The following is an 11,932-nucleotide window of genomic DNA, read 5'->3' on the forward strand; positions in this document are numbered from 1 at the left end:
GGTTACAGAAATGACATCCTTTTTACCTACTAGCAGGACCCTCCCTGGGGTCAGACTTGGATGTGAATCCCGGCCCCACAGCAGACAGGCTAGCTTGACTTTGAACTGTTCCTTCACTTCTTTGGAGGTTTTTCATCTAAAATGGGCAGCGATCGTATCTGCTTCTGAGGGTTTGGCTGAGCTTGTATACTTCGAGCTCAGCATTCAAGTTCAGCCAGGCTCATTAGATGGGGCCGTATGAAAACTGCCAACTCTGGGGCTGGAGGGCTTTGTGGAGAAAACAGAAAAACACTTTCTGGAGGCAAGGTGGCCGTAATATGTGGGGTCTGGAAGGCAGAGAAAAGGCTCGGGGTCTGAGGTCTCCTGAGGAGAGGTGGTATTTCGTCCGGGAATCCCTGCCTTGACCGCACCCCCATCCTGACCGGCAGCTCAGCCCCGGCTCCCTTGCACTTCAGGTGGAAAAGCGGAGGCAGGAGAGAAAAGGCCACGGTCTGGCAGGCGGAGCTTTGAGCCTGGCCAGGCTGGAAGGGGAGGGGGCTGGGGGGCTGGGACGTCAGATGCCTTCAGCTCCTGGCGGACCGCTTAAGTCGCTGTGCGGCAGGCGGGCTGGGCGTTTGCAGAGGTCCCCTGCCTCCTCGGCCGCCTCCTGCTGCCTGCCTGGGCTGCCCATCCTGGGTACGCGCCCCTGGGGAGCCTGCCGCCTTGCCTCCCGGACCCCTCTCTCTGGTTCTCTTCTCAGCATTTCTTTCTCCATCTTCTCTGTTCTTTTTTCCCCTCTTTCTCTCTCTCTGTCTCTCCCATGTTCCTTCTCTTTCCGCCCGAATGTTGTCTCTCTTTCTCTGTATCTTTCTACCTTTTTTGCCTCATAGCTCTTTCCTGGATCTCTTTCTATCAGTGACCTTTTTGTCTCCCTCACGTACTTTTTCTCTGTTTCTCGATTTTCTTTCTGTCTGCCTCTTTCAGCCTCTTCCTTCTTTCTGTGTCTTGCAAGAGTTTGGGCAAGCTCTGGGAGTTGGTGATGGACAGGGAAGCCTGGCGTGCTGCAGTTCGTGGGGTCGCAAAGAGTCGGACACGACTGAGCGACTGAACTGAACTAAACTCCATCCTGAAATTGCAGCCTCAGGGGAGGTGGGCGCTGCCCCTCTGAGGGCACCGACAGAGCCCATGTGGAGTGAGATTGGTGCAGAGGGTATCCAGTCTGGGCAGGTTTGAGGTCTGCTTCCTGGGCTGGTGGGATGGAACTCCGGCTTTGAAGTGTCGTCTCACTTCCGGGCCTGGTCTGGATTCAGCCACTCTCTGGGCGTTTCTTTAATTTTTCTTTCTTTTTTAAAAAAAATATTGATTTACTTATTTGGCTGCACCGGATCTTAGTTGAGGCACACAGGGTCTTTAGTTGTGGCCTGCATGCAAACTCTTAGTTGCAGCATGTGGGATCTAGTTCCCTGACCAGGGATTGAACCTGAGCCCCCTGCATGGGACCTCAGAGTTTTAGCCACTGGATCCCCAGGGAAGTCCCTGGCTGGGCATTTCTTCCCACTGCCCCATCCACTCAGTCCATGAGGTGGGAAGGATGGATTGTTGCTCCCCGCCACCAGAGCTGTGTTGGGAGGTCTGCGTCAAGCTCCCAGTAGTTAGCATCCTCTGGGGTGGGAATGCTGGGGAGCACTCAGGGTTTGGTGCCCTCATGACCACCCCCTCCAGGCAGCCAGCTCTGACTGCACGAGGCCAGACGTGACCCCCTCCAGCCAGCTATGCCCCCGCTGCCCGGCACTGTGGGCCTGGCAGGTCTGCTCTTCTGGGCAGGCCAGACAATGAACGCCTTGATGCCCAATGCCACCCTGGCACTGGCTCAGACCAAGGGCACAGCTATGAGGCCCCCAAGTGGCCTGGGGGTGCCCCGGTACCGGCGGAAGCGCCACATCTCTGCCCGGGACATGAGTGCCTTATTGGATTATCACAACCACATCCGGGCCAGCGTGCACCCACCTGCTGCCAACATGGAGTATATGGTGAGTCCCCACACTCTGCCAGTGCCCCCTCTGGCAAATGCCAGTCGACTCAGTGTGCCCTGAAAGGGCTGGACCATTCATGAGTCTAGCCTCTAGCCAGTATCTGGGCATCTGGGCCCTGTGAAGTCTGCCCATTTTACAGATGAGAAAACTAAGGCTTTATATAGGTCCTTTCTGCAGGCAGGAGCAGAGGACTGCGATTTATGGCACATCCTCTGTGCGCCAGGCACTTACATAGAACCCTCTTCCTTCAAGGTAGGATTTATCTGCATTTTCCAAATACGGAAATCAAGAAGCAGAGAATTAATTTGCTGAAGGTCACCCACTTGGGATTACACCCCAGATCTGCCAGCTGCTAAGGCTGTTGTCTTAACTAACACAATGCCTTTTCCAAGAACTCTGGCTTCCTGCTGGGGACCCGCAGAGGGTGGTGGCTGGAGATTTCCCTGCCATTGTCTTTTTGCCCCAGGGGTTTGATGACACTCCCAGTCTGTCCACAAGTCTCTGGAGGTAGAATTGGGAGAGATGAGGATTGGTTCCTGGGGTGGGGGTGGAGGGCACAGGCTGGGGGAGAAACAGCAGCTGACCAGCAAAGGCTGGGGTGTCTTCCTTCAAAAAGGCAGAGTGGGGGGCGGGTGAAGAAGGGGGTGTCTCACCCCAGCCCCCTACAGCCTGACTCCCGAGGGGAGGAGGGAACCTTTTTCATTATCGCAGCCCCTCCTCCAGGACCATTGTCCCAAACTAGCCTGTAGAGATAGGCCTCCAGCTCACCTACAGATTTCTTTAGGAAAAAGGATTGTCAGCTACCCCTGTAAGACAGATACCTGCTCCCTTAACTGCCTGCAAACACTTGTACTTTTGCAATGTGTTCACTCACTTATGTAGCATCTCCTGCTTGGAGTTAGACACCACTGCTAAGCCCTGTGGACATTGCCGAGAACAGGATGGACATGGTCTTATCCTTCACAGAGCTTCCATTTCAGTGGGCATGATAAAAAACAAAGATCAACCGCAACATTTATGTAGAATACGACATCAGGTGCAATAAGGTGTTGGGAGGGGTGGGGATGGGAGCCCAAATGGCAGGCAAGCTAAAGGTGGGAGAGCCATTTATTTGTTCATTAACTGACTCATCCATTGATTAACACAGTGGCTGGCACGTAGAAGGCCTCCAGTTTTCAAACAATGACACATTTATTGAGCACCAGCCCTGCGTGCAAGGCCCTCCCCGCAACAGGTGTTTGACTGTTGCATGTATTGTGGAAGAGAGAGAGCTAGATAGTTCCACCAGGAGGGGCCCCGGGGAGGGTCAGTGAGTGTGGGTTAGAGGTTTGCATGCCGCCGCTGCCGCAGCTGACCCCTTTGCAGCTTGAAGAAAACATTCCTCTGCTTTCTCTAAGAATGGATGAGTCTCCCAACCCCAGGGAGATGTCTGGACCCTTCTTTGGGCGTCCCCATTGCTTCACTAGCTGGCTTCAGCCCACAGGACAGCTATCTTGCTAAACATCCCTTGCTCAAGGAGCCCTTTCTCTCTATGGCTCCAAGAAAGACCAAGTTCCGTTTCACATTCTCACACCAGCCAACTGTAATGATTGCTTAATGTCTCATTTCCTTGCTAGACTGTGAGTCCTTGTTCAATATTTGCTAAATGAACAGATGAAATGAAGGAACAAATAATATCTCAGAATCTCAGGAAGTCAGAGTGGAAGGGAACTAGTATTTTTTTTTAAGTGATCCTTTCTTGAGATATAAAACTTGGGGGCATTCATAGATTGGAAAATTAAGAAGCCGTTACAGAGGAGAGGAGGGTATTCTCTGTGTGCTGGTGTGGAATCATCGCTAAGATAAAGCTATCTGGTTAAATAAAAACAGCAAGGTGCCAAATAGAGTGTCTGGCGTTCTGTCATCTGTCAAAAAAATTCACATTTATATATATATATGTTGTTGTTCCCTGGTGGCTCAGTTGGTAAAGAGTCTGTCTGCAATTTGGGAGACCTGGGTTCAATCCCTGGGTTGGGAAGATCCCCTGGAGAAGGAAATGGCAACCCACTCCAGTATTCTTGCCTGGAGAATTCCATGGAGAGAGGAGCCTGGCAGGCTACAGTCCATGGGGTCACAAACAGTAGGACACGACTGAGTGACTAACACCTTCGTTGCTAAGTCATGTCTGACTCTCTTGCGACCCCATGGACTGTAGCCCGCTAGGCTCTACTGTCCATGGGATTTTCCAGGTAAGAATATTGGAGTGGGTTGCTATTTCCATCTCCAGGAAGGATTATATGTGTATATATATAATATATAATTATTATATTTACATAATACATATTTATGTATATATTAACACAATATATGCTATATAATTACATATATTACATACATTATATGATATATAATTGTATGTATATTTATATATAAACATATATATAATGTTTATATTATATAAACACTACATTATACATACATGTTTATATATGTATATATATGCTTATGGGTGTGGAATGTTTCTGCAACCGGACTCAAGAAGCTCACGATGATGGTTACCTCCAGGGTCAGGGTGGCTGGAAGAACTAGTATAAGATGAAGATGAAAGACTCTCCACTTCTCCTCCTTTCAGCAGCTTACATGTTAAACGTGTGCATGCTTTCACTATTAAAAACAAACACACCTTGAAGCTAAAAAATTTAATGTTAAACACATTTTCAAATTTTGATAAATAAAAAATCCATTCTCTTCCTATAATCCTGGGCTCAGTCACTTATAGGGATTGCTGGGAGCTCCCAGGCCAATCCCTGGGACCCCCCACCCGTCAGAGCAAGGAACCCCAAGCTTGAAGTCCAGTGAAGGAAAAAGGGCATCGGGCTAAGAGTCAGAAGGCTAGGTGTGGATCTCAGCTCTCGTGTGGACTTGCTATTGACCTTGAAGTCACAGGCCTTCTCTAAGGCTCAGTTTTCTCATTAATCAAGTGGATTTATTGCAGGGTTCCCAGGAGATGGAGGAGTCATGATATCATGTATATTTGCATTTCTAGACACTACTGAGATGTTTGTGGTTTTCCTCCCACGGGGAATTTCATGACCTTTCTGCTTTCTCAGGTCTGGGATGAGCGGCTGGCTAGGTCGGCTGAGGCCTGGGCCTCCCAGTGCATTTGGGCCCACGGGCCCTCACAGCTGATGAGATACGTGGGCCAGAACCTGTCTGTCCGTTCTGGCCGGTGAGTGAGCCCTCCCTTCTCCCCGTCACTTCACTGCCCTTCTTTCACTCCGTCACTCAACAAGCTCGCCGAGCACACAGTCCGAGTTTCTTCCATCGCCTCCGCCTTCCCAGGTACCGCTCGGTGGTGGATCTTGTGAAGTCTTGGTCGGAGGAGAAGCGGCATTACTTGTTTCCAGCCCCGAAGGACTGTACCCCGCACTGCCCCTGGCGCTGCAGTGGCCCCGTCTGCTCCCACTATACCCAGGTACCCCTTTGTAGGGATGAAGGGCTGGTGGGAAAAATAGAATGTGGTGGACAGCAAGTAGAAAAAAAGCATAGGCCTGTACGGACTTCCTTTTACATGGTGAGCCTGTTCCTCTATATACATTGAACTGAGCTGAACTGGATCTTATTTTGAGTGTCTTAGGTCAGTGGACCACGTTGTTTGACCCCAAAATGGAGATGTGTGGTCCGACAAGTTCAAGAGGGCCTTTGATTTCAATAGGTCCAAACATTTCCCAGTATTTTTTCTATTTTCTAAGGCTGTGCTATCTTAAAAAAGAAATGCCAAATAAGATTACCCAAAAATCGTAGTATATTTTGAGTGCTCATATCAAGATGTTACCACTTATTGTACATAAAAATACAATGCAGTATAATGTTATAAGAAACAGGATCAATGGTAGGACAAATGTCTTATTTTGGAGACCTGCCAATTTCTCTGTGACTTATTTGCAGTAAATGTCAAAAACTGAAGATAGAGACCCTCTAGGAAATGTTAGGCTTAAACTAAATGTCCTTCCTGACATCCACGAGATATTATTATCTCCATTTAACCAAAGGAGAAACTAGGCTCAGAGTGGTTAAGTGACTTGGTCAAAGTCACACAGCTTTTGATATTGAGAAACTGACCTAAGGCTGTTTAACTTAGTTTGTGTTCTAATCTCCAACACAACAATGATTTTCAAGCATTGTTCACCAGGGGGAAAAAAAAGAAAGAAATCTAATTGAACACTATAGAAAACACTAGCATATATCATTCTATATGACAAGATTAAATATTAGTTCATAAAACTTTTTTGCAAAGGGGTAGGGGTGTGTGTGTGTGTGTGTGTGTGTGTGTGTGTGTGTGTTGGTCCACTGGGTAACAATACAAAACTGTTTTCCCTACTGTTGATTGTAGTAAAAAGTAAAGTTTGGGAAACATTATATTAATAGTACCATATGTCTCCATCCTCTCACTTTTGAGACAGATGCCTCCCCCAGGAAAACCTCAGCTAATGCATCCACCCTGAACTGAGCAAGTGCAGGAACCTTCCAGGCCCAAGTCCTTCTCACAGCCTCCCTTGCCTTTGTCCTCCCCTCTCAGATGGTGTGGGCATCTTCCAATCGGCTGGGCTGTGCCATCCACACCTGTGGCAGCATCCGTGTCTGGGGCAGCACCTGGCACCAGGCTGTGTACCTGGTCTGCAACTATGCCATTAAGTGAGTGCAGCTTTGAGGTCGAGGGGACTCTGGGGCAGGAGGGTGGATCACGAGGTGGAATGGGCAGGATTCTCAGAGAAGGAAGACACACAGGACACCTTGCCTTCCTCTTTTCTAAAAAACCCAAACACCATACAGTTTGGTACTTTTAGAGAGTTGATCGAGAATCCTCTTTCTTTACTCAAGCTCCACAGTCAACTGGGAGATAGACAGAGGACCAAGGCAGGTGGTTAGTGGATAGGCAGTCTCCCTGATGAAGCCAGTAGTGGAGAATGTGTTTTAGATCTGCCAGCCAAGTGGGCTTGCAAAGAGCTTGCTGTTGACTTAGACCTTCACCTCCATTAACAAGCAACACTGGACAACCAGAGGCCTCTTCTAAGTATAGTGCTGGCCCCTTTAAGCTTCCCACAAGAAACAGAGCAACCAAGGACACATGCTCCCTGCAGGCAGGCAGATCCCATAGGAAAGAAAGGAAGGATGCAGTGAGTATGCTCATCTGTTTCTTCCAGACTCTCCAATCAGCTAGGTGGGAGAGAGGTCAAGAGAAGTCCTTGAGAGCAGGAAATAGACGTGATTCATTTTGACATCCTTTTACTGCAGTGATTTCAAACGCATGGTTTTTTGTTTGTTTGTTTGTTTTGAGTGAAAGCAGAACTTTCCCTCAAGTGGTTGAATTAAACAAAAAAAAGAATGACTTTTATTCCATCATCTCCTGGTGTCTCCACCACCCACATTCCCTGCCCCTAAACTTCCAGGAGCACCTTTTGAAAACTGTGGACTCACAGCATCTGACACAAATCCTGATGCCCACTAAAAGTCTTTGTTGAATGAATGAATGAATGAACCCATATGAAACCAGAAATGCACTTTTCTAAGCACTTTGGCTGACTTTACTTATTGTCATTCAGCCATCACTTTTGGAGGAGAAAGATTCCATTTCTGCCTACAAAGAGTGTTTGATGTGTGAGAAAATAAGTCACTAGAACTTGAGAGATCACTAACACTACAAGCTAGTGGTGAGATTATTAGGCTGCCCCGAACAAGATCCGGGGGACTGATTTTAGGCCTTGAGGTGGATGAAGAGGGAGAAAAGAGAACTCTGTGGGTGGGATGGAGAAGAGAGCTGTGGGAAGAACCGGTGTGTACGCTGGATCCATGTGCCATTAGAGCAGTCTGGAAAGTGAAATTCGCTCATTCGTGTCCAACTCTTTGCGACCCCATGGACTATACAGTCCATGGAATTCTCCAGGCCAGAATACTGGAGTGGGTAGCCTTTCCCTTCTCCAGAGGATCTTCCCAACCCAGGGATCGAACCCAGGTCCCTTGCATTGCAGGCGGAATCTTTACCAGCTGAGCTCTTAGGGAAGCCCGAGCAGTCTGGAAGGCCTGATCCAAGCTGTAGTTGTGACTCATAAGCCAGAGTCCAGCAAACTACAGCCTACAGCCAAAATCCAACCTGCTGCCTATTTTTATAAATAAACTTTTATTGAAACATGGCCACGACATTTGTTCACATATCCCCTAGGGCTGCTTTCATGCAATAAAGACATTTGGCCCCCAAAGCCTAAAATATTTACTATCTGGCCCTTTACATAAAAAGTTTGCAAACCCCTGCACAGGCAATGGGAAACCACTAAAAGTTCTTGAGCAGGAGAATGATGGGATGAAGGTTTGTTTTGTTTGTTTGGCCGTGCCTCGAGGCTTGTGGGATTTTAGTTCCCTGACCAGGAATCAAACACGGCCCCTGGAAGTGAAAGCACCAAATCTTAACCACTGGATGTCCAGGGAATTCCTGATTTGTTCTTTTTTTAAAAAATTGCTTAATTGAGATATAATTCACATACCATACAATTTATCCATTTGAAATGTACAACTTAATGGGTTATTAGTGTTTTACATTATTCATTTTTTTCAATCTTGGTAAAATATATATAGAGAAAACATAAATTTGCCATTTTAGTCATTTTTAAGTACTGTATACTATTTCGTGGCATTAATTGCATTCATAGTGTTGTACAACCATCACCTCTATTTCCAAAATGTTTTCATCACCCCAAAGAGAAACCGTTACCTTTAAGCAATGGCTTCCTATCCCCGCACCTCCCCAAATCCATTGAGAAGATTAACTCCATAGCAGCTAGGATGGTTTTTGGATAAGACTGTCCATGAAAAATAAATGTACAGCAGAGGCCACAAAGAGGCTTCACAGGCACGTCCCCCATGGTTGAATTACACCCAGTATCTAATTATTCTAGTTCTTATTTGCATATCACCTTGTAAGTTACAGGGCCTTCCCGCATAGCTCAGTTGGTAAAGAATCTACCTGCAATGTGGCAGACCTGGGTTCAATTCCTGGGTCAGGAAGTTCCCCTGGAGAAGGAAATGGCAACCTACTCCAGTATTCTTGCCTGGAGAATCCTATGGACAGAGGAGCCTGGCAGGCTACAGTTCATGGGATGCCAAGAAAGATAGTGCTATCTTTCTCTCTTTGTAAGTTACAAAGTGTTTTCGCATAATTTTTATGGACACCATTTCATTAACTTATTCAGAGGATAAAATCAAGGCTCAAGAAATGAGGTAGTTTAGGGACTAAACTACCCTGGTGGTCCCTGGGTAAGAGGTTAAGTGGTTAAGTGGTCCAGTGGTTAAGACTTCATCTTCCAATGCAGTGGGTTCGGGTTTGATCCCTGGTTGGGGCCAAAATACCAAAACATAAAACAGAAGCAATAATGTAATAAATTCAATAAAGACTTTAAAAATGGCCCACATTAAAAAAAAATCTTAAAAAGAAAAGAAAGAAATGAGATGGTTTATTCTGTCACCAGCTGGCAGAACCAGGATCAGAACTCAGATCTGCTTGTTGGGGATGGGAGGGAGGGATTTCTGTGTTTGTGGTGGGGGAGGCGGTGGTGGGTGGTGGCTGGGGTGGGGTGGTTGTGTGGAAGGATTAAAAAAAATTGCACTTCCTGGGGAACTGCTTATCTGCCAAGCCAGGTGCTTGGATACGCTCATTCCTGTGTGGGAGGAATGTCTTCTCTTGGTTTTAGAGATGAAGAAACTGAGGCTTGCAGTTGTGACCTGGTTACAGGGCCAGTCAGTGGCCCTGCTGATATTTGAAAACCTGTGTGAAAGTAGTTCATGTAACTGTCCCCCCACCCCGCCTCCCTGGGACCTCTTCTCTTCCAGGGGTAACTGGATCGGCGAGGCACCGTACAAGACGGGGAGGCCGTGTTCCGCCTGCCCCCCCATCTACCAAGGCAGCTGCAGCAGCAATATGTGCTTCTCGAGACACAAGTCCAACAAACTCCTGTGGTTCTGAATTTTCCCTGGGCTCTGGCAGGCCTCCAGCTGGGCCTGATGCTCCGAGAGACCCTTCCCCAAGACGGGGTCAAGGGATACTCTTTTAAGGATGTGAGTTGGGCTCACTCCATCAGCCTGAATCTTCCTTCCTGCTTCCATTTCCTAAACATCCAGCATGTGCCAGAAGAAAACAGCCTCCTTGCTTTCCTTCTTACCTGTTACATCTTTTTCTCCTCCGGCCTCCGGGAAAGAGGCCTGCCTCCTCAACTGACTCAGTTCTCAGAGAGCCAGGGCTGGAAGAAGCAGTGGCAGCAGCTTTTGGACTCTCAGGCCTCCAACCCGCAAGTCTTTGTGTATCCAATAAACTACCTTCATTTGTTCAATAATAGCCAACCAGCTTCTGGGCCGTCTTTGCAGACCAGTGGTCTCCCTCTCTGATTTGGGACCATTTCAGTTCCAGGCTTGTGGACACCCCACCCCCAGTGTACGTTGCTGAAGCCACCGCAGGGTCTACGCACCCCTTCCACAGGTTTAATGAGGCTTAGCGAAAGGGCGTGACTTACTGAAGCTGCACGGCTTGTCTGGGAAGGCACCCAGCTTGAAGCTCAGGCTCTGACATCTCCTTCAGGCTGTTCTAGACACCTCTCTGAATGCTCAGAACTGACCAGCTAAAAGCAAAGCTCGCCTGAAAGAATTCTCTCTTTTAAGACTTTTTTTTTCCTTCCTGTGGCTCTCTCTGTCTGTCTCTCCTTTCTTTATTTCTCCCACGGAATCTCATTCTCATTCCCAGAAACCTTTTCTCCTCTCCCCACCCCACCCAGTTATCAAAACACACAAAAGACCTTTTGTCTTTAGAGATAGTAAAATCTCTCCCTCAGACCTTGCCCTCCAGCTGGGGCCCACTCCCTGCCTGGCTGGAGAGAGCTTCATTCAAAGACCCAGATGGAAAACAAGCCCCTTTTCACAGAGTCCCTACAGGATCCTGGATGGAATGAGTATTCTTCCCTCTTGGACATTCCCACCTAGTCTACAACCTGTACCTGTGTCTCCAATATCACCTTCCTCCGCTCTCAATAAAGTTCTTTGAGATCTGGTGCAGTGGCTCTTTCTGGTCCCTGTCTGGGTCCTCAGGAGGGTCAAAGAGGAGAGAAGGAAATGGAGCAGAGATGGGGTGAGGGGAAACCAGCTCAAGAAGAAGGCCAAGAGGGCTTCCTTGATGGTCCAGCGGTTAAGACTCCGAGCTCGCAAGGCAGGGAACCCTGGTTCAATCCCTGGTCAGGGAACTAGATCCCACGTGCTGCAGTGAAGAGTCTATACTACAACCAATACCCGGCACAGCCAAATAAATAAAGGAGGCCAGGTGCCAACAGCCCCTCGGCTCCTGCTTTGCACCAAGTACATCAGCTAGATCACAGGGGCAGGCGTCTGACGTCTCACTCCACTTTACAACTAAGAAAAATGAGACTTATCAGAAGTGCCCATTTCCAAATGCTGGAGATGCATGAAATAAGAAAAACAAGGACGGGGTTCTGAGTTCATTATTCTCAGATTATATTCTTCCTAAGGTTTTTTGGAAGGGGGAGTATTAAAATATCCTTTCATGTATCACACAATGGTGATAATGAATGTTAGATTTCCTTAAAAATTATTAATATCCTTATATGGCAGGTGGGGGAAGGACTTGCCAATCTTACGTCAAATTCCCAAAATGTTCTGGAAAAAGTTTTTTAGATTTAAAAAAGTTTATTTATTTAGCTGCACCAGCTCTTAGCTGTGGCATGTGAGATCTTTAGTTGAGTCATGTGGGATCTAGTTCCCTGACCAGAAGTTGAACAGAGGCCCCCAGCCCTGGAAGTGTGGAATCTTAGCCACTCCACTACCAGGGAAAACCTTGTTTTGGAAATTTAAGTGGCAGGTGACCCTCTGGATTCTGTGGCATGTATAAC

At 47.6% G+C, this 11,932-nt stretch overlaps 1 protein-coding gene across 1 annotated transcript; it reads left to right on the forward strand.

The window, feature by feature from the left end:
- Window positions 1-1,751: 1,751 nt before the first annotated feature.
- Window positions 1,752-10,259, forward strand: R3HDML (R3H domain containing like). The gene is made up of 5 exons (XM_043884775.1): window positions 1,752-2,009; window positions 5,102-5,220; window positions 5,334-5,466; window positions 6,571-6,686; window positions 9,873-10,259. Exons 1-5 carry the CDS (start codon window positions 1,752-1,754, stop codon window positions 10,003-10,005), a joined length of 759 nt encoding a protein of 252 aa, XP_043740710.1. The 3' UTR covers window positions 10,006-10,259.
- Window positions 10,260-11,932: the final 1,673 nt, after the last annotated feature.

Source organism: Cervus elaphus, chromosome 23, assembly GCF_910594005.1.
Source record: "Cervus elaphus chromosome 23, mCerEla1.1, whole genome shotgun sequence".
Classification (NCBI taxonomy): Eukaryota; Metazoa; Chordata; class Mammalia; order Artiodactyla; family Cervidae; genus Cervus; species Cervus elaphus.

Excerpts from the sequence above, each read along its gene's own strand:
- R3HDML (XM_043884775.1), top strand. The coding sequence starts at position 1,752 with ATGCCCCCGCTGCCCGGCACTGTGGGCCTGGCAGGTCTGCTCTTCTGG. Across the intron at positions 2,010-5,101 it reads CTGCCAACATGGAGTATATG|GTCTGGGATGAGCGGCTGGC; the intron begins GTGAGTCCCCAC and ends CTGCTTTCTCAG. Across the intron at positions 5,467-6,570 it reads TCTGCTCCCACTATACCCAG|ATGGTGTGGGCATCTTCCAA; the intron begins GTACCCCTTTGT and ends CTCCCCTCTCAG.